Source organism: Cynocephalus volans, chromosome 4 (genome assembly GCF_027409185.1).
Source record: "Cynocephalus volans isolate mCynVol1 chromosome 4, mCynVol1.pri, whole genome shotgun sequence".
Taxonomy (NCBI): domain Eukaryota; kingdom Metazoa; phylum Chordata; class Mammalia; order Dermoptera; family Cynocephalidae; genus Cynocephalus; species Cynocephalus volans.
In genome coordinates this window covers 167672867-167698077 of record NC_084463.1, presented here as the reverse complement: position 1 = coordinate 167698077, position 25211 = coordinate 167672867, and the positions used below count along the sequence as shown (strand labels likewise).

The 25211-nt window shown below is 52.1% G+C and overlaps 1 protein-coding gene across 1 annotated transcript; it reads left to right on the top strand.

The window, feature by feature from the left end:
* Window positions 1–261: 261 nt before the first annotated feature.
* TOLLIP (toll interacting protein) lies at window positions 262–24703 on the top strand. Its single transcript, XM_063093612.1, has 6 exons — window positions 262–437; window positions 9462–9611; window positions 12574–12756; window positions 13792–13944; window positions 15313–15403; window positions 21605–24703. Exons 1-6 carry the CDS (start codon window positions 405–407, stop codon window positions 21817–21819), a joined length of 825 nt encoding a protein of 274 aa, XP_062949682.1. The 5' UTR covers window positions 262–404; the 3' UTR covers window positions 21820–24703.
* Window positions 24704–25211: the final 508 nt, after the last annotated feature.

Sequence of the window (25211 nt, the reverse complement as noted above, 5' to 3'; positions counted from 1 at the left end):
CGAGGCCGGAGGTCGGGCCATTCCCACAGTCAAGAGGTGCGGGAGGCCATACATGGGCATGCGCAGACGGCGGCCATGTTTAGGCATGCTCAGAGGGCCACGCCGGGAGCCATTTCGCGGGTCCGCCAAGGCCTAGGAGGGAGTGACTGAGCAGGCGCCCGCCGGGAGGCTGGGCCCCGCCCCCCGAGCCGGTAGCACGCGTGCGCGAGGAAGCCGGAAGGGGCGGGGCCGTGCGTGCGGCGCCTGCGCAGTGGGCGGTGTCGGGGGCGGGCGCGGTGGCTGTCAGCTGACCGTGGCGGCGGCGGCCTGGCGGTGGCAACTGTTGGCGTCGCAGGCTCCGGCGGGGCGGGAGAGCTCGTCCGGCGTCACTCTCCGGGGCGAGGCGCACGGGCCGCCGCAGCACCATGGCGACCACCGTCAGCACGCAGCGAGGGCCGGTGAGGCCTCCGGGCTGGGGAGGGCGGGGGCGGGGAGCTGTGGCGGCGGGCGGGGGTCCCGGGCTCCTCCCCTCAGCCGCAGCCGGGACCTCCTGGGGCGCCCGGCAGGCCCGACCGGGAGCCCGACGGACCGGCTCGGCGCTGGGGAGGCTCGAGCTGCAGCGCCCCGGAGGTCCCCAGGTGGAGAGGCCCCCACACTCCAGTTTGTTCCCCGGATGGAGGCGATTCCCTGCTCCTGGCCCGCACAGAGTGAGGGCAGTGGTTTCTAGCACTCGGGCCTAGTTGTGTCCCCAGTTCATGGCCACTGTTTGAAGCGTCAGTGTCTTCATTTGTAAATGAGAAGGTGGAGCAGAGAACCTCGATGAGCCCTTCCCACTCTGCAGTCTCTCCCGAGGGTCATCTGTTGGGTTTCACGGCATCACTGTGTAGTTGCAGGAGAGCTGGTGTGGACTGGCTGAGAGGACGGGCTCCTGGGGTGAGTGGCCCCGGCAGCTCACTAAGACTGGGCTAGGGTGGGTCATTTTGAGGAGGGAAGGGTTTTACATCAGTGGCTCAGAATGTGCAGTAGGTGAAAAAGAGTCCTCTGACGCGTGGTGGAGTGACCTTTCACTCGGGAAGTCCGCTGCTGAGTTAGGTTGAGAAACCTGTGGTGACGGGTCTCTTCACGGACACATCTTGTTTGTGTTTCTCTCAACAAGAGAAGAATCCTTGGCGTAGGACACTTTTTCTGAGTTGAAGCAAGGCCCCAGATTTTGTTAGACACCTCCTTTGGGCACAAGTGCTTTTTCTGAGGGCTTTGAAGCCAGCCCGCCTCCTGACACAGTTCCTATCAGACTTGGGTGTGGAGAGAGTCAGGAAGCTTCCATCTCCGCATCTTCACTGCATCGGATGGATTGTGTCGGTGATTTTCTCATTTCTACCTGGCTGGGTGATCAGAGAAGCGCAGGAACCAGCCTTCTCCCATATGTGTCCTCCTGAGAGCAGTGGACATGATGGCCAGGCAGGACGGCCCCTTCCTTGCTGTGTGGCCTGGGCAGTGCCCTCATCTGGAACCTCACGGTGGTTTGGGACTGACTGAGTTTGAATTCATGCGGTGCTGAGCTCATTGTCTGGCACAAATTGAGCAATCAGTAAAGGTTAGTTTTTCCGGATAGTGCTGTGACTACACAGAGCTGAAATAACTTACGCTTTGTGTTGAGTAATTGGGAGCGTCAGATAATGCTCAGACCTGTGGGATCTGTGCTGTTGGGTGCTGACTTCTGGTCTGATTTCCACTTGCCAAGTGCTTCCCAGGCTGTGTTCCAGGTATGACATAATCATACGTATACATCGTATGTGGAAAACCAAATATCTCAGGGATCCTGAGTACTGCTTGGAGCACGTGTGACTCACTCATTCAGCCAGTGTTAATGACCATGACATCTAGGGCAGCATGACACAAGGAATAACTGGGTGCAGTTCCTGCCATTGGGACCTTGCAGCGCATCACGGGAAACAGACGGCAGCATGTAGTGACACAGCCCGGCACTGAGCGTTGCTATCAGGTCTGTGGGTCTTGACTCTGGTTAGGTGTTGTGAGTTTGTAAAGGGTGGCCTAACTTAGGCTGGGCAGAAGGAGAGGAAGTGACATCTAAGCTGAGACCTGAAGGAGGAACAAGAGTGTGGGATAGGTGGGGAGGGTCCTGGAGGTGGAGAGGAAGGGGCCAGGGGTGCGGGATGGGCTTGAAGGGGTTGAGAAGGCCACATGAGACAGGCGGATGAGGCAGGGCATCTCTTACAGGCAGGGAGGGCCTTGGGGCTGCACATGGAGGCTGGGTTTGCCTTGAGTTTATCTGGTTGGCACAGCACATTTTTTAAAACATTTCTCCCTGGCACATGCCCTCTTTGTGTCTGCCTTTCCCACCAGCCTGCTTCAAAACGAGTACCTGCCTGCAACCCTCTGGATTGACTCTTGCCCGTGAAGACATTTGGCCAGTATCAGAGTCTAGTAGAAAGCTCACTTTTGCCAGGATGCACTGACATGATGTTTACTGCATTCCTACTTTTTCTGTTACATTTGCGGTGGTGTGGAGGTGCAAAGATAAACGGGCTTGGCTTTCAGATGCAAAGAAGCTGTCATACAAGCTGGTGCTGGTGCAAGGTGGCATTTGGAGAGTGCCATCCCCCAGCCAGGGTACCTCCGACTCTGCGTCTGACCGTCGCCTCCAACTGGTGATGGAGGATCAAAAAGCTAAGTCCTGTGGGTTGCACAGGAGCAAAGGGACTCTTGTGGGGTCTGGGAGGGTTCTTTTGTCCGTGGGTAGGGAACTTCAGGGGCTGGGGGGGCGGGTGTGGTGAGCACGCGTCTAGCTCTCCCAGTGCTGCTGTGAAAGAACCGGTGCTCGCTCTTCCCCTCGGCAGAGCTGATGTAGTTCTTTCTTTCAGTTCCCATCCTTGGGATGGACACCATGCTCTGCTGTGTTCACCTCACTTTCTAAATGTGGTGGTGTTTTGGGGTTACAAACCTTTCTCTAAGAGCACCTACCACGAGTGACTGTGGGCCCCGCCCGCACTTTAGAACTCGGTGGCTGTCTGCAGGGACTGTGCCTTGAGCTGCAGCTGCCCTGCTGGCTGGAGAGGCGCTCAGGGAGGCTGGGCAATGTCAGCAGTTTTGGTGGGCCTCCTTTACAGATATGCGGGCGTGTCACGTCCAGTCCAGGCTGGGAGTGACTCCTGGTCCTACTTGTGGAGGTGCTGGTGGACAATGGGTTCAGGCGGAGGCAGCCTGGCTGCTTCTCTTAGGACGCCTTGTCCCCCTTGGGAGCAGCTGGTGGTCTCCATGAAGGTCCCTGGGGGCTGCGCCTGGCCAGGGCTTGCAGGCCTTGTGCTGCATTGATCGTTGTTGCTGAACCAGAGGTTTCATCAGGGATGGCAAAGGGCAATTTGTGAATTAATCACTTGTTCTATATTTATTTGTTTATTTATTTATTTTTAAAAGATGAACGGTAAGGAGATCTTAACCATTGACTTGGTGTTGTCAGCACCACTCTCTCCCAAGTGAGTGAACCGGCCATCCCTATATAGGGATCCGAACCCATGGCCTTGTTGTTATCAGCACCACACTCTCCCAAGTGAGCCACGGGCTGGCCCCTCGTTCTACATTTATTAACTGGACTGTTTACAGAGATAAGCTTTCCTCGTCAGCCAGAGCTGTCTGGTTGTCCAGAAATCCAGCTAGTACAGGCAGGGAAGTCAAGGCCAATGCCTTGTTCCTTCCCTTTAGTTTCTGATAAGCAGGAAACTTATTTTCAGGTTTGCTCCCACGGATTCTCACACTGTCCAGGTGTCTGAGTCAGCAGCTCTTTGTCCTCTGCTTGCTCCTGTGGGCTAGCCCGGCTCCTGTGCAAGCTGGTGCACAGTCCTGTGTCTCTGGGTCCTTGCAAATGCTGGCTCTGGATTCTTTGAGGCCAGGTTCAGAACTGCTGTGCCTTGTGTAGATCAGACCGTGGACTCTCTGTGGCAACCTTACTGGCCTCTCAGAAGTAGTAGAAGCCTGTCACCTTCTCTTACTGTGTGTATTAGTCCATTTTGTGTTGCTATAACAGAATACCTGAGACTGGGTGATTTGTAAAGAAAATGAAATTTGTTGCTTACAGTTTCTGAGGCTGGGAATTCCAAAGGCCATCTGGTGGTGGCGAGAGTGACCCAGGGGTCTCACATTGCAAGATGGTGGAAGCAGAGAGAGCAAGAGACAGACTCTGCTCTTTTAAAGCCCTCAGAACCATGCCCCTGACCACCATTTCTAATCCATTTGCTATTTCACGGTCCTACAATCCAATCACCTCTTTAAGTCTCCACCTTTCAATTACCATAATAGGATTTCCCACCCTCTTAGCGGTCATAGTTGGGGCTAAGTTTCTAATACATAAAACTTGGGGGACACAAAGCAAGCTTCAGTGAGTTTTGGGGGGACATAATTCAATCCACTACACTGTGTGTGATACTAGTGTAGTTGGTTTGTTTCTTTTAGAGAGTATTTGCCGATGGTTTTTCCCTTTATTCTCTGACTTCAATTTTCTGAACATTTGTGTTTGCGATAGGTTTATCATTGACAGCATATAGATGGATTCTTATGTCGAATGTCAGACGTCTGAGTCTGTTAACTGCAACAAATGAAGGAGCTTTATGCTTGTGCTCGTAGACATGTGCACTTGCTCACACACGTGTTTTAACTTTTGTGCTTTTATTTATCCCATTTTTTCTTGTTTCTTTTTCTCTCCTTGCCTTCTTTTGGATTTATTAACCATAGTTTTTAAAAAATTCAATTGTTTGTTTTCTGTGGGTTTGGAAAATACTTACGTTAGTGTACTTCTCTTTTCAGGGGTTATCCTAGAAATCTGGGCATGTGGACTTACCAGGGTCTCAAGCTGATCACCATGTCTGTCTCCTCTGATCAATGCGCAGACAGCCTTTCCCGGCCCAGCTGCTGTCTGCGCCGTGCCCCCCGTAGCTCCGCTTCTGCCCCACCTCCTGCAAGGAACGGGGTCATTCATGCCGTCTGTGTTCGTGCACGTGTGTGCGTGTATCTTCTACTCTCTTACCTTCTTCCTTCTCGTGTCTCCAACCTTCCATTCGGAATCACTTTCCTTTTGCATACTCTCCGTTTTTGTCTGTGAATGCCTTTTCTCTGATTTCTGCATGGCGGTTCTGTGGTGTATGGGATTCTAGGTTGGCAGGGTTGTCCTCTGCGCTGGAGATGTGGCCTGCCCTGCTGTCCTGGCCCCCCTTGCTGTTGCTGTCAGGGAGACAGGTGCCCCTGCCAGCCGCTCGGTGTGGGGTGGGTACAAGGAGGTGGTTTTGTGGTGGTTTTGCTTTTAACTGGGGAGCTGTTACTTTTGAATGAATAATGAATGCTCCCTCTCCCCCTTGGAAGAGTTGCTGATGCAGCGGGACATTGCAGGTGCTGGCTTCTTAGTGGGCAAGAGGGACAGGCCTGGGGAGAGCTTGGTGGGCAGGTTGAGCAGGTGGATGCCTGGAGAAGGAGCTGGTGGCTGCTGAGCCTTCTTTCCCAGTTGCTTCTCTTTTCCCTTTTCTAGAAACAAGGTCATTTGCTCAGATGGAGGGCAGGAGAGCTGGGGACAGAGGAGCGTGTGGGAGTGGACTGAAGGGGGAGCAGGTGGGGCTGCCAGGTGTCCCTGGGGCCTGTGGAGTGTGGCCGCAGGTGGAGGGCTGGGCACCGCGTTGCGAGTCTCTGCAGCCATGGTCAGCCTCCTGAGTAGGCTGGGTGTCTGTGGAGAGCTGGAATTTTTCTCCTGACTACATTTTGGAATATGACGAACTTTCAGAAAAACGTAGGTGACCAGCGTGGTGACCGTCGGTGTCTTTGCCTACAGTGGGCAGGCGCAAGTGTGTAGGCCCATGGGCAAGTGCAGGGTGGCACATCAGTCTCTCGAAGCCTTTGGTCTCGCTCACTGAGGAGTGAGGCAGCCTCCAGGGGGCCTGTCAGCCACCCTGGTGGTCCATCCTGACCTGCCCACTGTCCTCAGTTCCAGCCTAGGGTCCTGCATGTACACTGCACAGGTGTGTGGTCGGTCACTCCTAGCTGGACTGTGGCACATGCTGAGCTTTGGCTCTGGGTGTGCATCTAGTGCACATGTCCCTACAAGATGGTGGCCTGGAACAGGATGATGCAGGGTCTTCTAGCATGGCAGCCCTGCGACATGGCAGTGAGGCTCAGGATGGCCGGGGCACCCAGGTGTCCACCTTCATCCGGCTGCCATGACATGCTCATCTCTCCCAGTGGACACCCTGCCCTCACGCAGAGGCTTGTGGTGCTGTGACCTCACCTTTGTCCACAGCTTTCTGACTGTGTCTCTGTTTGTTTTGTTCTGTTCTATTCCTCTCTCTTTTTAGACACTAGCCTGGCCCAGCTGTTCCTGCCATGGTTCCTGACCGTGGGAGTAGTATGGAATAACAGCCATACTGTGAGCTTTTAGAATCACAGGGTGTGGGGGCAGCAGTGGGTGCTTGTGTTTGGGGCCTCCTTGGACTGGCTCTGTGGGAGCTCCCATGGCCCTGGACACGCATTCTCAGAGGGGGTGAGGGTCATGTCGACCCTCAGGGCGGAGAGTGGTTCTTGGAGGAGGAAGAAGCCTGGATTTTACAGTAGTCTGTGGCCTCCGCCACTTGCTCCACTGGCACTCTTAGCATGTTGTTGCTCCTCGGTGTCTTTCTGGGTGTCACCAACGCATGCCAAGTTCACGGAGCACCTGTGGTGCCCGTGGGGCCCTTGAGTTGCATCCTTGGTGTTCGGTGTGTGACTTGGGGTTGGAAGATTGAGAATTGTTAACATTTCATGATTTAATTCCACAAAACTTATTCAGCCCGTCTTTAATTATGTCAGTTGCTGAAAGAATCTGAAGCAGCTAATTAAAAGGTATTTTCTTATATCAAACAAAAGTTAACTGTTAAGTTCAGTAAAAACATCTTTTTAAGAAATTAATTTTTTCCAATGTTTTACTTTTGTTGGTAAATGGCAGTTGAATGAGTTTTTAAAATTCCAATTTTGTTGCTATTACTTTGTTTATATAAATTGTTAGTTCGTATATGATGTATTACAGTTTCAACAAATGACACTAAGAGTTGCTCAACAAATGCACTCATACAGTTAACGCTAGTAGCTCTTCAGTTTTTGTTATAATTTGATTTGCTGATTCTAAACCTAAAGAACTAGCATCATGCTTGCTGTATTTATGTAAAAAGCTTAGATAGACGGTGGACAGTGTATCTGGGTGTTAAATGTTGTAGGGGCCTGAGGAGGAAGTTTAAAAGGCTCCTGAGAGAGACAGGAGTGAAGGAAGGACGTCAGGCACTCCTGTCTCCCCGAGCACCTGCCCCAGCCTGATGCTGGCTGCTCGGGCTCTCTGCTGCGAGTGGCCTGTGCCATGTGGTGGAAGCTGTGGCCAAGGAGGCACCCATTCTTCTCCTTGGAGACATCACTAAAAGGAATGTTCTCGGTGGGTGTTTGTGTAATTTTTATGTTGTTAAAGTGAAAAATTGGGGCTGGCCGGTTAGCTAAGTTGGTTAGAGTACAGCTTTATAAAACCAGGCCACAGGTTCGGATCCCCATACTGGCCAGGTGCCCCTCTTCTATCCCCCCAAAAAGAAAAATTAGCTTATGTGACTACACACATTGCATGACTAAAAAAAAAAATATATATATTTTTTGTGCCAAAACTAAAATTTGGACTTGAGGAGAAGTGAATTTCGCAAATTTTTTTCTTTCTTGATGAAAAAGTTCTCTGAGGGAAGTAGCGCTCTGGCCTCAGTAGGGAGAGGTGGCTGTCACTGATACGACTTACTGTGGTCCTCTGGGAGTTCTGTGAGGGGTAGAAAAGTCAGCAGTTGTAAGAAATACTAAATAACATTTTTGAAACTGTATTTAAAGTAGACTAATATGTATGAAGGTAGCTTTTCATTTGAAGAGGAGTTAAGGCCCAGAGAGCCTTTACTTTAAAAGTAATTCATATATGTGGTTAAGAAAGTTTTTTTTTTTTTTTTTTTTAAATAACTAGCAGTATATAAAAGTACAAATAAATCAGAACTAAATCTCCCCGGCCTCCTTGCCCCCTAGTTCCATTCTTTCCTCATTTGGACAAATTCAGTCTAAATTGAGAAGTCGGCAGGGGTTTGCTGCAGCTGCTGCAGACTGCAGCATTGGTAACGTGGCCGACAGCTTGTTTGGTGAGGGCTGAAATGCTGTTTCTTGCGCTCTTGCTCTGTCTCCCTAGGCTAAATTGAAATTTTTTCTAATAAACTAATTTGGAATAATTTTGTATTTATGGAAAAGTTGCAGAGACGGCACAAAGAGTCTCTGCCTGTCCCTCATCTAGTCCCTGATGTCAGCACTCCCCTTGCACTGCGGTTGTCACAGCTGTGCAGGTGACTTTAGTACGTGACGTTAACCCCAGGTTTTGCGGGGGCTCCCCAGCTTTCCTGTATGGCGCTGCTGTCCTGGGCCTGCCCTGCATGTGGTCGTCCTGTCTCCATTGCCTCCTCCAGTCTGGGACCGTCTCTCAGGCTTCCCTTGTTATTCAGGACCTTGGCCATTTGAGGAGTCTGGTCAGTGATTTTTCAGTGTCCCTTGTTTGGGGTAGGGGTTTTTGGAAATGTCATGGAGGTGAGGTTTGGCGTGCCTGTCTCCCCCCCGTGTGTCCCCAGGAGGGCGCAGATGCTGCCCTGGCTGTGTCCCCAGAGCTGTAGTGCAGTTGTTGCTCAGACGCATGAATGTGGGTCTGGCTCGTGTCTGTAGTCCCAGTGCGTCCTCGGCAAGCAGAAGGCCCGTGGACAGAGGCTGGCGAGTAGATGCAGAGTGAGGGGTCTTCTGAGGCTTTCGTTTTGAATCTGTTTACTTCTTGTTTTCTTCTGAGGCATCTGTGAGTTTGAACTGTTTCAAGTGGGAATATTTGAAGTGTGTCAGTACAGAGGGTTTTCCAAATAACTCTGGACCCAAGGTTCAGGTTTCTTCTCACTCATTTGTTGACCGAGTGACCTGCAGTGCACAGGCCTTGCCTTCTGTCGTGGTGGTACAGGGACAAGCGGGTCGTGCACACAGAGACAGGGAGTGTGTCAGACCCTTTGAAAATGACCTGGAGAACCACCTAACAAGCCTTCTCTGAGGATGACAACTCATATTAGAGGCAGAAACATCTTAAGAGCCTTCGCAGGGCTCTGGCTCATGTCGGGTGTGTCTTGAGTGAGGAACTGCACCTGCGCGTGAGGGTGGGGACCCTTTGGTGAGACTCGGGGTGGGTGATATGAGGTCACAGTCTGGAAGACCTTGACCTCTGTGGCCCCCATTTTATAGATGAAGAAACAAAGGCTGAGCAGAGTCTGGACTTGATCAGGAAATGGTTGGGGGTGGGCTGGACCGAGCCCCAGGTCGACACCGGGTCGGGGAATGCCGGAGGAAGCCGCTGTTGGGCTGTGCTGTTTTCCAGCGGCAGCTGGCTGGCCCTCATGCCCGCCTTCCCTTGTTGTCTGCAGGTGTACATTGGCGACCTCCCGCAGGACTTCCTGCGCATCACGCCCACGCAGCAGCAGCAGCAGATCCAGCTGGATGCCCAGGCAGCCCAGCAGCTGCAGTGTGGTGGGGCCCTGGGCACCGTGGACCGCCTCAACATCACCGTGGTGCAGGTGAGCCTGGGGTGGCGCTGGACAGGGGGAGGCACGTGGGACTGGGCGGAGTGCTGGCTCTAGGCTTTTATCCCACACTCCCTATGTGGACAGGTGGAACTTCCTCTGATTCCAGTTTTTCCTGAAATGTGTGTCTGATGTTGAAAAACTCTGTATGTGAAAAATACTATTACCCAGGGTTCTGCCAGAAATAATTAAAATAATTAGTCGTGAATGTTGGTGGTGTCTGTTCCTCCACCAGGACAGTCTCCCCTGAGCCTCGTGGCAGTTGGAGGAAGTACAGGTGCTGCCCACAGCACAGTGCTGACATCTGGGACATGTCCACAGTTGCTAACTGCACTTTCAAGTGAAAACCAAAATACACGTCATGTTGAAAACCGATGTGATTACACCAAACCATTCTATAAAACTGTGATGAAAGGGACAGCATTGTGAGCCACACAGTGTTTTTAGAAACGCACAGATGTGGCAGGCAGGAGAACCCCGTGGGCCTTGTGAATGAAGTGCAGCTCTGAGGTGTTGAACAGCATCCCAGACACCCAGCAGCATTCCTCAGTGTCGGGGGCCTACAGTCAGCCCCCTTTCCTTACAGCGCATCTCAAGTATTTGCTCGTGAACGTGTCTGAAATAACACGTGGCTTCACTCTGCTCATTGGAGTCAATTCCCGCTGCCCCCCAGTGCCACTGCCCGCGCATGACCGCCACCTCCTGGCAGGGCGCGGTAACTGCAGGGCACTCCAGCCTCTTGCAGTCCCAGCACCGGGGCCGGGGCCTTGGAGGTGCTCTGGTGGTGTCCACTGCTCCTGGCCTCTGCTCTCCTGAGTCCTCAAGCCCACTGCAGGCAGCCCATGTGCACCCTGCATGCAGTCAGCCAGGCTTCTGTGGTGCCAGGTCCAGGGGTGGGAAGCATTCCCGGTTCCTTGCTTGGCCCTTGGCAGCTGCACTTGTCGTTTCTTCTTTCCTTTTGATAACCCTTCTTCCCTTGACTTCCAGGAGGCTGCATGGTGGTGCCCTGTTTGCCTTCCCTGGCTACTTCCCTGGTCATCTCCTGGGCCCTGATGGAATGCCGGGGGCTCTTGTCCTCAGCCCTGCTCCTCTCTCTGCCTACATGCCCTGGGGTGATCGGCTCTTGCAGCCCTGTGGGCATACACACCCCATGTGCTGATCCCAGCCAAGCCACCGCTCAGCTCCAGGTTCTGCAGCCCATGTGGCTCTCCATGGGTATCCAGTAGCGTTTCAGATCCAACGTGTCAAATGTGTCCACCCCCTGCCCCCCTGTGGCAGCTCTATCCTTCCATCGTTCTAGAAACTGAGGCCAGAGCCTGGGCTTCTCCATGGCCCCTCTCCGACTCAGCCTCCATGTCCTGTTCCTCGGTGCAGGCTGGGGCTCCACCTTCAGCGAACTGGGCTGAGAGACCCCCCCCGCCCGCCCACACTCAGCGTCTGAGTGTGGTAGGCATGACACTCCTGCAGGTCTTTCGCGCACTGTCCTGTGGAGCTCCTGCGACCAGGGCCCTGCTTCTTGGCCTCCCCACTGGCATATGGGTCTCTGTGAGTGTCAGTTTTCATTTCAATTGGCTAAATGCCCAGGAGTGGGACTCTTGGGTCCTGTGGTAGGTGTAGGTTCAAGTTCCCAAGAACCCACCCAACTGTCTTCCCATGTGGTTGTACCCGCACCTCATCCAAGCAGCACGTCAGGCGCCAGTGGCCCCGTGCGTTTGCCAGCTGGTGGTGTGGTCAGCATCATGTTGTGTATGTCTATTGTAGCCATTCTAACAGCGCGGGAGCTTTAAACTCTCGTTGGAGTTTTAGTTTGCACTCTGCTGGCTGGCGGTGATGGGCATCCTGTCCATGTACTCATTTGCTGCCCGTGTTTCTTCTTCAGACTGTTTGCCCACTTTTTAATTGGGTGACTTCTTTTCTCCTGGAGCCTTGAGAGCTCTTCGTATGTTCTGAATATAATCTCACCTAGTGTATTTGCAGATATTTTCTCCCAGTCTGGCTGGTCTTTTCACTTTCTTAACAGTTTCTTTCAAAGAACAGATATTCTTTATTTTTAAGTTCAGTTTATCAAGTTTTCCTTCTATGGACTGTGCTTTTGCTGTATTAGCTAAGAAAATTTTTGCCTAGCTCAATATTACAAAGAGTGTCTTTAGGTTTTTTTCTTGTAGAAGTTTTACAGTTTTAGGTTTTACATTAAAACCTATAATCCACTGAGTTATTTGCTGAACAGTGCTCTTATCTGCCAAAGTTTCTTGTCTTATTCATAAATATTCACCTTTTTTATACCATCACACACATTCACTCCCATCCCGAGGACCTCATGTCTTGTCAAAGCAGATCATCTGGCTGAGAGTCACAGTCTCTTGACATGTGTGAGTTGTGGCACCTTGTGACTGGGAGACCTAAGACACAGGAAAGACAAGTTACTTGCCCCGTGACCCTACATACTGTGGTAGGACAGGGACGAGGTTGCTGCCTGAACATGCCCATTTGTGAAGTGAGGAAAGGAGCCCTGATAGTTGCTGGTCTGTGGCGCTCTGAAGTCCTGTGGAGCAGGTGTCATCAGGCCACCCTGGGGTAGAGAAGGTGCCTTGAGCAGGTCCCAGCTCCCCTGGGAGGAGGGGCTTGTGTTCCCCACTGTGCTCCGTGGCTCCTTGCTCTGTGCCGGGACCCGTCCCTCTTCTCCCTCCTCCTCAGCCACTTTTGGGCAGGGTACTGGGGGTGCGCCATTCTTGGGCCGTTCACCTTCTCGCTGTGTCCGCGAGTGTCTGGGTTACATGCCCTCGAGTATGGTACCACGTTCTTTATCTTGGAGCCATGTGGTTCCGTGAGTGACTGGGAAATATGCAGCTCCTGCCCCAGGGAGTGCTGCATGGAAGACCTTGGGGCCTCAGTTCAGTGAGCCCTCGTGTCCTCTGATAGTTGATGTCTTGTTTTTCTGAACTTGGCTTTATTTCAGGCAAAGTTGGCAAAGAATTATGGCATGACCCGCATGGACCCCTACTGCCGCCTGCGCCTGGGCTACGCAGTGTATGAGACGCCCACGGCTCACAACGGCGCCAAGAACCCGCGCTGGAATAAGGTCATCCACTGCACGGTGCCCCCGGGTGTGGACTCGTTCTATCTCGAGATCTTTGACGAGGTGAGGCCACTGCTGGCGGCCACACTCCCTCCCCAGCCTGCCTGTGCTCTTGGTGTTTTATTGGAGTGTAATGGGGCACTGTTTTCACTGCGAATCTGGAAAATATACGTTGTTTTCAGCTTTAACAGCCTTACACTGGAAACATCATCACCAGGGACACAGTTGCTGGATTCTGTAGGCACAGAGTGGACATTGTTTCCCACCAGGTGCCTCGAGGTAGCTGGTGCTCACGAGTGGGTGGGTTTTGAGTGAGTCAGACGCTTTGCTGGGTGGGATATTGTTCTTAGAGTCACAGCGACCACCCATAGCATCCTTCGTGTATGTTGAGTCCTGCCAGTGGTCATGCTTTGCAGGGATGCAGTGAGGCTGCTGCTGGGCATGGTCCCGCTGGGCACCTTGGAGCTGTGGCAGCCTGAGCCTCCTGAGGCCAGAGCCCCGCAGCAGCAGGAGGGCCGAGGACAGCCAGACCACTGCACATGCCTCCCCTTCCTGCTCTGTCCCTCTGCCTTCTCTGGTTTGTCCTCTTCTCACCCTTCCTCTCCCTTCCCTCCTGTGGCCCTCGGAAGAGTAAGGAGTGGGTAGAAATTGAGGTGCGGGGGCCGCAGTTGGCAGCGCTCTCCTCTCCCAGTCTTGCACTCATCATGCTTTGGGGCTTTTGGGGGTGGGTGGAGCAGGGAAGGCCCACAAGGGTGGGGGAGGAGCAGTGGGGGCCCTGGGCTGGGACAGGAAGACAGCAGCCCTGGGAACTCTGCCTTTCCTGTCCTCGTGTGGTGACTCAGCAGCAGGTGGAGAGCGGTGGGGGGTCCTGAGGCCATGTGTAACAATAGGTGTGGCCTGTGCCGCGCCACCCCAGGTATCTGGGGCCTGGTTTTCACAGGAGCATCTCTTGCAGGGCTGGGGGCTGGCGCAGGTGAGTCCTCCCTTGCAGGGGAGAGAGGGAGATGCGAGGGGGTGGTCCTTGCTGAAGGGGCAGCAGCAGGAGTAAAGGGGCTGTTGTGGATCGCACGAGCGCTCACCTCCCTCTTGCTACCGCAGCGAGCCTTCTCCATGGACGACCGCATTGCCTGGACCCACATCACGATCTCTGAGTCGCTGCGACAGGGCGAGGTGGAGGACAAGTGGTACAGCCTGAGCGGCAGGCAGGGCGACGACAAGGAAGGCATGATCAACCTGGTCATGTCGTTTGCGGTGAGGCCCGCTATGCCCCAACTGATGTTCGCCCCCCACCCCCCCAGGAGTCCCTGGCGACCTTTCAGTGCAGCAGAACCGTCCTATCCCTGAGGACCTAAGACCTTAAACCAGCAGAGCTCAGTGATGCAAGGGCAGACAGCAGAACCTGGAGGTGGTTGTGGGGGGCAGTGGAAAGAGGAGCCCCTGCCCTGTCCTCGCCCTGCCCGTGCTCGTTTGGAGGAGCAGTGGCATGTGTTGTCATGTCTGTAAGACTGGCCTCCAACTGCATGTAGCTGAGTCCTCGGGAGCTCTCCCACTGTCCTGCCAAGCCCTACCCTTAGGGTCGAGCGGTGTGAATCCCTACCCAGCCACCCTGCTGGGCCTAAGATGCCAGCAGAGGCCAGCCTGTGCCTGGTGCCCAGCCTCGGGCTCTGCCAGACAGGCTCTTCCCACAAGGCCGTCACTGGCTGTGAAACAATGAAGTTTCTCTGTGGGACCCCAGGGGCGGGCAGCTCAGGAAGTGGCCACTGATCTCTCGGTCACAGAGCAGAGGCCTGGCCATGCTGGGCAGTGGGGCTGATGTGTTGGGCACCCCAGGTTTTGTCCGTCTCCGTTCTTGGGTACCCGCAGCTGCCGGGACTCTTGGGAAGTCAGGGAAGGCAGGACTAGGTCATCTGGGATCCTGGCTCCTGCCACTGCCTTTCTATCACCCGGGTATTTTTTTGTTGTTATTTTAACTTTTTATCTGTAAGAAATTCCAAGCATGTGTGGAAGTGGAGACATGCATGTCATGCACCTGTGTGTGCTGGTGACCCACCAGACCTTTTTGCGAATCCTGTTTCATCCTTCTCCCTTTGCTTAATGCTGTAATATTTTAAAGCAAGTCACAGACGTCAATGTGATTAGTCGTCAATTTTTTATTATGCATCTTTAACAAACATCTTTATATAAACACAAAACCATTATTATACTTAACTAAATTTCTCTGCAAGTAAGATTTTTTGAACTAAAATATTAGTTATCATGAGATGACATGGATGGGAGTCAGTGTGATTTTCTGACGAAACAGACCCTGAAATTTATTCTTAAATGTACTTTGTTAAACCAGGTTCTCTTTTGATCACATTTCAGCTAGCCATGGTCTTATGAGTCTAACAGCATCTTTTAGCCCAACTCATTGGACCTGTGATCCTCCAGCTGCACTGGGGCATTGGTATGGGTGGCACAATGGCAGAGTGGCCATGGCGTCTGTGCCGCAGACTCTGCATTGTTGGGTCTCACGTCTCGGCTCAAGGCCAGGGTGGTTATGGTGAGACTGGAAATAAGTAGGTTTTGATATGTGGTGTGTTCTTCCGTGACCCCGTGATCGTCTTTGGTGTGTTTCAGTCGCTGCCAGCTGCCATGGTGATGCCACCCCAGCCCGTGGTCCTGATGCCAACCGTGTACCAACAGGGCGTTGGCTATGTGCCCATCACAGGTGTGTAGCACTCCCTTGGTCCCTGCGGTCTTTTCCTCTGGTAGCATCGGAAAGCCCAGGGGGCAGAGAGCAGAAGTGGAGGAGGGAGATGGACGTGGAGTGCTGGTGTAGGGATTCAGTCTAGTGTAGAGCGACGTAACACATGCCAGCTGTCCGTGACGGTCTTCTCCAAGCAGGTGGGTCTAGTGTTATGTTCCAATCTTTTATGTACACATAGAAAACAGAATTTGTTTTTTCCCTAATTATTGTCACATATATGGTGAGTTGAAATTTTCAGAGATGTAAAAATGTAATTTCTAAACATTTAGTGTATGAGTTACTATGATAGAAGATCACGTTCCTGTGGGTGAAACCAACTGTGTGCTTTTAGCGTTGTTGTTTCTGTCATGTTTATTTACCTTTATACATTATTTGCCTTTGTAAGATAGCAGTCTGTGGCAGCACATCGAGATCAAGTTGGAATGTAGCTTTTTATGCCTTTGCATTTTCAAATTAACCTCTTGGTTGACTTGCCCTAGTGGCTATGACAGCAGTGGCTGCTTGACTAGCTTCCCATCACAAACTGCTGTAAAACTGGGCAGAACAGACGTGGCCGCAGCTGTTCTCAAGCTTTGGCCAACAGGCAGCAAAAGACTGTGGCCCCAGGAAGAGACACTGGGGGTAAGCCACGGTCACTCCGGTCCTCTCCCTGAGACAGAGTCTGCACGGTCCAGGGAGCTGGAGTCTGGCAGAGTGTGATGGTTCCATGGTACCACAGGGGGCGAGGGCCAGAGTCCAGGGCAGTGGCAGCGGCCAAATAGTGGGGCAGGGCACTGGGGAGCAGGGAGATGTGTGGCCATTGGGGAGGGTCTCGGGATCCACTGGGGCCCTGACTGCTCAGGCTCAGGGTTGCTTGGGGGCTGGGGCAGGACACAGATGGAGTGGCTGAGCAGCATGGGGTCAGCCAGAGTGTGCAGGCCTCATCAGCATCCTAGTTATGCTGGTGTCCAGCTGAGGCCTGGAAAGGCTGCCTCAGGAGTCAGGACCTTGCCGTGGACCTGCCCTCACAGCCTGAAACCTGCCCTGGCAAGGGCGGGTGGGAGGGGAGCTTGAGAAATTCCAGGCTGAGCGCAAGCCCATGTGCTCAGGGGGTTCTGCCTGCGATGAGGCACCCTGTGAGCACAGGCAGCACATTCTGAAGCAGAGAGTGGAACTAGGGTCTGTGGCAGCCCTCCCTAGTGTCTGGAGTGTGCTAGGAAATCTCTAGACCAGCGGGAGACAGGATCGTGCAGCCCATCGCCAAGGAAGAACCAGTTAATAGAAAGTGACCCAAGATGACCCAGAGACCTCAGAGCCACTGTAATGTGTTGGAAGAGTTAAAGGAGATCACATTAATAAGTGAAAAGAAAGTCTCAGCAGAGAAGTGGGAACTACTGAAAGAACCAAGTGGAAATTCTAGAATGGTGAAGAACAGTGGATGGGGGCATTCCACCTCCCACTGGAGCCGGCCCCGAGGTGCCGCAGGGCTCTGTCGTACATGGGGTTTGTATGAGGTTTTGCCATCTAGTTACCCTGAGCTGGACGTCCGCGCAGGGAGGAGCAGCAGCCTGTAGCGAATGCCTAAGGTGGTTAGTGTCCCAGGGCTGCCATAACAAAGGACCGCAGATGGGATGACTTAAAACAACAGAGATTTATTCTTCTGTGGTTCTGGAGGCCAGAGGTCCAAATCAAGGTGTGGCAGGGCCGTGCTTCCTCTGTAGGTTCTGAGGGAGGGTCCTTCCTGTCTCTTCCAGCCTCTGGGGGCTCCAGGTGTCCCTTGGCTTGTGGTCACATCACTCCAGTCTCTGCCTCTGTCCTCACGTGGCTTCTTCTCTGTCTGTGCCACTCTCCTCATCTTATAAGGATGCCTGTCATTAGATTTAGGGCCCACCCTACTCCAGTATGACCTCATCTTAACTTCGTTACATTTGCGAAGACCCTAGTTCCAAATAAGGTCACATTTGCAGGCACCGGGGGTTAGGACTTAAGCATATCCTTTTTGGGGGATACAATTCCATCCACTCCAGTTATCAACACCAGAATGTACTTGTTTAGAAAGTCAGCTTTCAAATAGGATAAAATTTATTGATTTGTTTCTTTCTGGTTCGTATCCTTAATTCTCTATGTAAATGCATTTATAGATTGCTTTAAAATGTTTATTTTAGGAAAGGCTAGATTTCTTTATAACAGAAACTGAACTTTTGATGTACGTTTTTGAATTTCGAAATGGTCTCATGCTTAGAGAAAAGTTACAAAGGAAGTAGAAGAAAGTTTTGCTGGGACCTTTGGGGACTCTCCCCCTGATGCCCATCTTGCCCCCCACTGGAGTGTCCCTTTCTGTGGGCAGGAAATCCCCGCTGGGAGTGGAGGCAGGTGTGGGGTGCCATCTGCTGCTCAGATCCTGCGTCTGCAGAGTGAGTGTCTAGACCATGGTTGCACACTGTCCTTAGCGGCCATGTCACCCTCAGCCTGGAGCAGGTCCCCATCTTGCTCTTGGGGAGAGCAGGCCAGGGATCTGGTAGGGTCTGCCGACCTCGCTGAGATGGGGTGGGGTCTCCCCAGGGCCTCCTGGCAGGGCTTCTATGGTCTCATCTGTCCCAAAGCTGGTGCCACATGTTCACCCCATCATGAAAATTGGGTCTGCCCAGTTTCTCCACTGGGAAGCTGCTTGATTTTTTTTCTTCGTTTCTTTTTTTTTATTTTTGGTGGCCTGCTGGAAGGGGATCTGAACCTTTGACGTCGGTGTTATGAAACTAAGCTCTCACCAACTGCGCTAACCAGCCAGCCCAGCTCCTGGTTTTTTCTTTGTAACTACTAACTGTTGGTGTTTTGTGTAAGAGGTACTGTGAGGCCATGTAAACACCCTGTGCCTCTCAGACTCTGAGTTTATTCACCACCTACTGTGGCAGTGTGGACTCTAGCTTCCGGTTTTGTCCCATGGGCTGTAGTTTGTTACTAACGTTATTTTGTCAGAGTGTCCCAGACTTGCCAGAGGCAGCCCCTTCACTCTGGGTTCTCTGTCTGTTGCCATGTCCCCACGTTCTGTGGGTGCTTCCTGGCACTGTGAGAAACCGTGGGCTCCTTCTGTGTACTTGCTTCCTCTGCCCCGGGCCCTGTTAGTGGGGAGTCGCTTTTAGAAGCCTTGGAACTTTTAAAATGGATCTTAATAGTGTTTGTTTGGAGTGTTGTTAAGCACCTCCTTCAGTGGAAGTCGATGCCCTGGTTCTCCTAGGAGTAACGTAATCCTGGATATTTGTGATAGCCACACCATCCTTCCAGAAACACCTGTCCCTGACCCGTGCACGTGTGTTGAATGAGGAGAGGGGGCAGTGGGTCTAACCCTGGGGGAGCCTTTCAGCCACTCTCTTTCCAGGGCTTTTAGAATGTTTCTGAGGCTGAAATGACTCCCGAGAATCAGCAGTCAAGATGGTCACCACGAGATAGCAGAAGGTGCAAAGATGGAAGGCACCCAGCCTTATGCTGTCTATTTTGGGAAAAAATTGCCCTTGTTTAATTTTTGTGATCCTTTGCCTTGCTATTAAACTTCCTTTTTCTGTGAAGCGTGGAGAAAGTTGGTTTGGAAAGTTTAGTCTCCAACGCCCACCAGTGTGGCCTTTGGTAGCAGAGGCTCATGTATGCTCACTGGTGCGAGGGCCTCCGTCTGTCCCCTCGTGTGTCTACTTCTCGCAGGTCTGGAGCGCTTTGCTCTGGGTTAGTGGACAGATCTGCATCCCACCCTCACCTGCCCCAAGGCTCCGTCCTCCCATCCTGCTGCAGCACCCCCATGGCATTACCCCCTTTGGTTTCTCTGCAGTCGACCAGAGACAGTGACGTGGCTGCTGTTCAGTAAAGTGTAAGGGTGAAGGTAGCATGTGTCCTTCACCCTCCTGTCTGTGCTGTGAGCAGGACAAGTGAGGGAGGGTGTCTAGAATTCCAGGAAAGGCCAGCCAAGGCCTACATGGAAGGCCCTCACCATTTCCCCCACGAAGGGGATGAACAGCCAACATGGAACCCGAAGCTAAGTGGCACACGCTCTTGAAGGTATTTGAATAAGCGAGAACTGTGTTTTTATTAATTTCCCAAACTGTTCCCTAGGATTCTCTCCCTCTTTGCTCTTAGTTCATCCACCAACTTGAAAGTTCGAGATGTAACTCCACAGTTACGTCGGTTTTCTTCTTTCTGGTGTGCTCCGTCGGGTTAGGAACGTTCACATGGCCAGGACTTCTCCTAGCTGGAGAGTCACCCGTCGTTTGTTTCTGGGGATTCAGTCTGTCCTGTGCCTTCATAAGCAAGGGAGCCTCTCAGAGGCCCCTGTCTCTTGTTCTGCATGGGTTGAGCTTGGTGCTCGCGGCCACCTGTGGCCACCTGGCCCCCTGAGCTGAAGTGACAGCTGTCCTTCCCGTGAGGTGAGGTGAGATGACAGCTGCCTTTCATCTGTGAGATGAGGTGACAGCTGCCCTTTCCCTGTGACTTGAGGTGACACCTGCCCTTTCCCTGTGAGGTGAGGTGACACCTGCCCTTCCTGTGAGGTGAAGTGACACCTGCCCTTCCCGTGAGGTGAGGTGACACCTGCCCTTCCCCTGTCACTTGAGGTGACAGCTGTCCTTCCCCTGTGAGGTGAGGTGAGGTGACAGTCTGTCTCTCAGGACAGCCAGGGTGAATGGCAGGTGTCAGGTGTGAAGGAAAGTGTTTGATGAAGGCCTGGCTGAGAAGGGGTTTGTGAAATGGTGGTTTTTGTGCCTTCCTTGCTGAGGAGGTCATGTGGTTTAGGCAGGAAGAGCTGGGGTCTTGGACGCCTGCCCCATCCCTCCGCTCCTGGGAAACGCAGCCCTTGTCATGCACCTGCAGCCAAATTCCACCCATTTCAACACCTTTTAGGTTCTGTTGACAATTGTAGTTTAGACAAGCATTAAAGACAGCGTTCAGCTGCCTTTAGGATCTTCTAAAAAATCATGTCTTGAAATTATTGCTCTGTCTAATGCTGCTCCCCTGGGCCTAGTTGGGAGGATTGTTCATGCTTTTAAAGTGTAAAGAATTAAAGCTTTTTTAATCCCTAAAACTTTTTAGAGAGGTCTTTAAGTAGGAATTCTGTAATTTGTTAGTCATTCAGTCTTGTGAAACAGGTTAGTTCCCTGCTCTTAGTTTAGTCTCTCTTCCCTCAGGGAACGGTCACAGACCCCGAGTTGGTCTGTGACTCTGGTCAGGCTGTACCAGGCATTTAGGGATTGATGGGTTTGCAGCAGTCCAAAGTTGCGAGGCTCTTCCTGAACAGGCTTCTGGTTTCTCAGCATCTCAGTCTTAGTTTGTCCTCCCATGTCTAACACAAGGGAGTGAGCGGACTTCATTTCTGCAAGGCAGTGACACAGGGAGCCCCACGTGTCATCAGGGACTGAATATCCGGGAGACCAGCCTCCCTAGCCTTCCACTGCCCAAGCCCCATGGAAAAAAAACACACGCCAGTGGTTCCCTGCAGACCACATGTACCGCACCACTTAAGAGTTTGTGTGAGCATTTTCTCATTAAAAAAAAAAAAAAAAAAAAATATATATATATAATATATATATATATTGTATTTATTATAAACGTCACTGTGTAGCCTTATTGAGGTATTTAGTGCCTGCTGTGGTTTTCTTTTCCTTACCAGTATACAATTATGATGTGTTCTTGCCAGGCTGGAAAGTATGTTCAAGAATGTCTGATAAAGGAAGAGACTCGAGACTTTGCGGTGTTTGGATGAGCGAGCGTGACATCTTGTTTGCTGGTTTGTTCTCATATGAAGAGAAGTGCTCTGTGACGTTTGGCCGGAGGAGAGCAGTGTCTGTGGTGTGAATTTTCCCGTTCTTAAGAGGTCACACTCTTTTTATCCCCTCCCCCCATAATTGTGAAACCGGCTCATGCGAGGTTTGAAGGACTAAACTGGTGTTTTCGTGTGGAAAGAAAACGAATGAATGAAGCGGGTGTCACAGAGAGAGGCCGCTCATGTCTTCCCTGTCCTGTCTCTGCGCCTGTGCTGGGCTTTTGAGATTGTGCTTTGTGGGTGGTCCTCGCAGGGCCCGCATTTGAGCAGGACTGTAGGTGGCCTCTCCCCTCCAGCAGCGTGTCATCTTCTTCCTTTAGCAAGAAGCAGCTGTGTGTGTTTGTCACATTTGGATGTTTTCACCAGACTCGGTCTTTTGCTTCCAGGGATGCCTGCTGTCTGCAGCCCCGGCATGGTGCCCGTGGCCGTGCCCCCACCAGCCGTGAGCGTGCAGCCCCGCTGCAGCGAGGAGGACCTGAAGGCCATCCAGGACATGTTCCCCAACATGGACAGGGAGGTGATCCGTTCTGTGCTGGAAGCCCAGAGGGGGAACAAGGATGCCGCCATCAACTCTCTGCTGCAGATGGGCGAGGAGTCCTAGGCCTGCCTGCTGCCCCTTGCTGCCTCGGTGCCACCGGCTCTTTGGATTTGCCAACCCAGGGGTTCCCTGAGGACCGCTGCCCCAACAAGATTCCTGTGAAAGAACACCCCCTGTCACCCCTTTCCTCGGACATCTGTGTCACCCCATCCACACCCTGTTCCTGGGAAGCATGCGGGTTTTCAGTCCCCAGCAGCCACGCTTGCCTGTTGTTCAGGGAGGGGTGGGGTGGTCCCTCCTTGTCCTGTGTTGGGAGATGATGGGTGTGGGGCCATGCCACTCTGCACAGACTGTGTTCCTGTTGCACGGGGATGTGGCCGTCCCCTTGTCATGTTGTTCTGGAAAATGCTCCTGTTGTAGAAAGCAACCGCCTCTGCCGGGTGTTAGAAACTGCTGTGTGTCCTTCTGATTTGATTGATGACGTCCAGTTATTTGACCTTATTGGGGTAGACCTGTTAAGTTGAGGTACACAGTCCATGCACACTGATTCGTGAGTTATTTTTAGAACTTTTGAGCTGAAGACTCACGTCCTTCCCGTGACATTGTCTTTGTGAGCCTGGCCGACTCCCCAGCACTTCCGTCCTTGGTGAGCTGGGCCATTGGTCTTGTCCTGTCAACGGCCATAGGGCCGGCCTCTTGCCTGCTCACCTAGTCCCTAGGCCAGGCCTCAGGGACAGGTCTTGGTGTGAATGCAGAATGGGCCCCAGCCTGGCATGCAGGAGGAAACCTGACGTGGCTGGTAGGGCTCTGCCTTGTCCCCGGTCAGTGCACGTTGGGAGCAGGGCCACCTTCGCTTGTGGGCAGCTGCAGCCTGCCCCCTGCTGTTTCATTCCAACCCTGCGGATGTCCCCAAGGGACTCCCCTCTTGTTGATCAGCTCTTGCAGCGGGACCCAGAGCTAGGGTGACACAGTAACAGATGTAGCACTGTGTGTGTGTCTGGCGAGGGGCATTTAGGCTCTGCTGGCTTACTACTGATTATAATCTACATAAATGCTGTGCGCCAGTACTGTAGTTTCGATTTGGCTGATAGGGACAGAAATCTGGCAAATGTTAAAATTTAAAGCCTTTCATAGGTTGGAGGTGCCGTAGCCGACCACCTGGCTGCTGTGTGTAGTGCCTCGGATCGCAGACTTTTGGACCCATATTCTTGCTGCAGACACACAGGAGCCTTAGGGGCAGATTGGGTGACACCTAGTTGTGAAGATAAGAAACTTGAGGAGTTTTTCAAAAGTGATGCACTTTAAATGAGAGTCACGCTGCAGAAAAACTAGTGTTCTCTGCTGCGTGTTTGTGGCACTCGTGACTCTGCAGTGAGCGCTGGCTGCTGCTGCTCCTTTCACGTGTTTGCACCGAGCCTTTGGATATAAGATACTAGTGGTATGGACATCAAGGTAAATCCTAGCAATTTGGACTTCTGGGAAAGATTTAGAATGGGGTAGTTAGTACTTAAATTTCACTCTTTTTCACTCTCTAGAAATACAGGTTAAATTTTAATGTCGGCTAGAAAATATTGGTTTCTGCCACCTGTTCTGGGTGCTTTTTGTCAAATATATTGTTCATAAATATTTATTTTTGTAAACCTGAAGAAGTGTGCAGTGGTCGTAGGGGTGGGATGATGGTACCAAGTGCTTTTCCAAAGGTTTTTGCTCTCATAGTGAAGAAAGACCTCTGCATGTGTTATGTAGATGAACCAAGTGAGTCCCTGGAGTTCTTTCTCGGGCTAACTGGTCATGGGCCTGCACAGCAGATTTCTTGGATGGCGGTGAAGTGTTAGGCGGGACCGTAACCTCCTGGACGATTTGTTCAGTGACATTCACACTCAGCCCAGGACAGAACACTGGCCTGGAACGTCAAGGCCTTCCTGCAGGTGGCGCTGGCTCCCGGGTTCCCGGCTATGGCCACAAGCGCCTGGTTTCTGCCTTAATGTTGCTGGGGTGCCGGCGAGGCCACCTCTGGTGCGTGCTGTTCTGTGGCATCTCCTGGAGATAATGAGCACCAGTGGCTCCGCCACCACCCCAGGGTGGCCGTGCACGTGCAGGCTGGCCATTCATTTGAGGGATAGCGAGAGTTTTAAGATGACTCTGAACTTACCTAGTTCTCTTATTTCCTTTTTCATGAACATTTTATTTTTTTAATGGCTCAAAGAAAGATCACATTTTATAAAACTTTTAGTTAAGATTCTTCTTGGCTTCATTTAATGCTCTACTTTCCTGCCTGAAAGCTTCCTGTGCAGAGTGGCTTGCTCAGTGCCATTGAAAGTGACTGTTCCTCTTCTGTGCCTGCTCAGAGTCCTGAGGTGCAGAGTGCTGTCCACTTGTCCCCCGTGCTTACCTGTGTCTGGTTTGGAGAAAAGGTTGTCACACTTGGAAGGAGGGGCTTGACCTCCAGCTTGAAAGTGAAGGTCACAGCAGATCTGGGGTCTGGCTTAGGCTCTTGGTGTCTGGGGACCCTGGCCTCCTCAGGTCTCCTTGGCGCTCCTGCTCCTCAGTTTGGAGGTCCAGGTCTCCAGCAAAGCCACATGCAGTGGTCAGTGAGAACAGCTCAGCCGGGCCATCTCTGCGCCTTAAGCAGGGGTCTGTGGTGTGGCCTGTGCTGTGTTTTCTTCTCGGCAGGTGCTGGCTGAGGTCCCAGCCCTGAGGTAGCTTCTGCTTTGGTGTCCCCGGGCCCGTGTCAGTGATGGGAGAAGTACTGCATGTAGGTAGACTCCCTTTCACAGACACTGCTCTGTGCGTTTGGCAGGAACGACTCTTAGAACTCCAGGTTCCTGATTATTTTGTTGGGGTCCAGTGTCCAGATTCTTTCCGGTTGTAAAATATATTTTACTTTTCAGCCTTCTAATTTAATAAATGATCCCTATAAAAATAAAGTCCTCTAAGGGAAAGTTTACCATTTTTGCTCTGGAGTATTTTTCAACTTGGCTCGCAGTATGCAGGAGAAATGAATCCATCAGAATTCATAAATTACTCATTAGTAAATGAGTTACAGGATGGCGTAAATAAAAACTCTAAAGGTGGAAGGGGCAGGTAAAATCTAACAGATAGATTCCGAACATCAACCTTAAACACATACCAAGCACAAGTTTTCATTCTCCCTTCAGAATTCTGGAAGGAAGACCCCGGTGCCGCACCCGTGGGCAGTGGCGGGTGTGGGTTTCAGCTGTGGTGCTGCGGCCCCTCCATCACCATGTGTTATCTCTTCCTGGCTTTGTGGTATGTTTGTCACTTTTCTTTTCCAGCCCATTGTGACCTGGGAGTGAGCAGAGAACATGGGCCCAAAGTGTTTCTCTTCCTAAGAGGGCCTGTTGGGAGCTCAAGGGCTGTGGAACCCCAAATGATTGGCTCAGGCTTAGGAAATGAGATTTCGTGTCAAAAGCAAGATGTCCTCCAGCGTTAGA

Coding starts and splice junctions, on each gene's coding strand:
- TOLLIP (XM_063093612.1), top strand. CDS start 405: ATGGCGACCACCGTCAGCACGCAGCGAGGGCCG. Junction 438..9,461: donor TCAGCACGCAGCGAGGGCCG/GTGAGGCCTCCG, acceptor TGTTGTCTGCAG/GTGTACATTGGCGACCTCCC. Junction 13,945..15,312: donor ACCTGGTCATGTCGTTTGCG/GTGAGGCCCGCT, acceptor GGTGTGTTTCAG/TCGCTGCCAGCTGCCATGGT.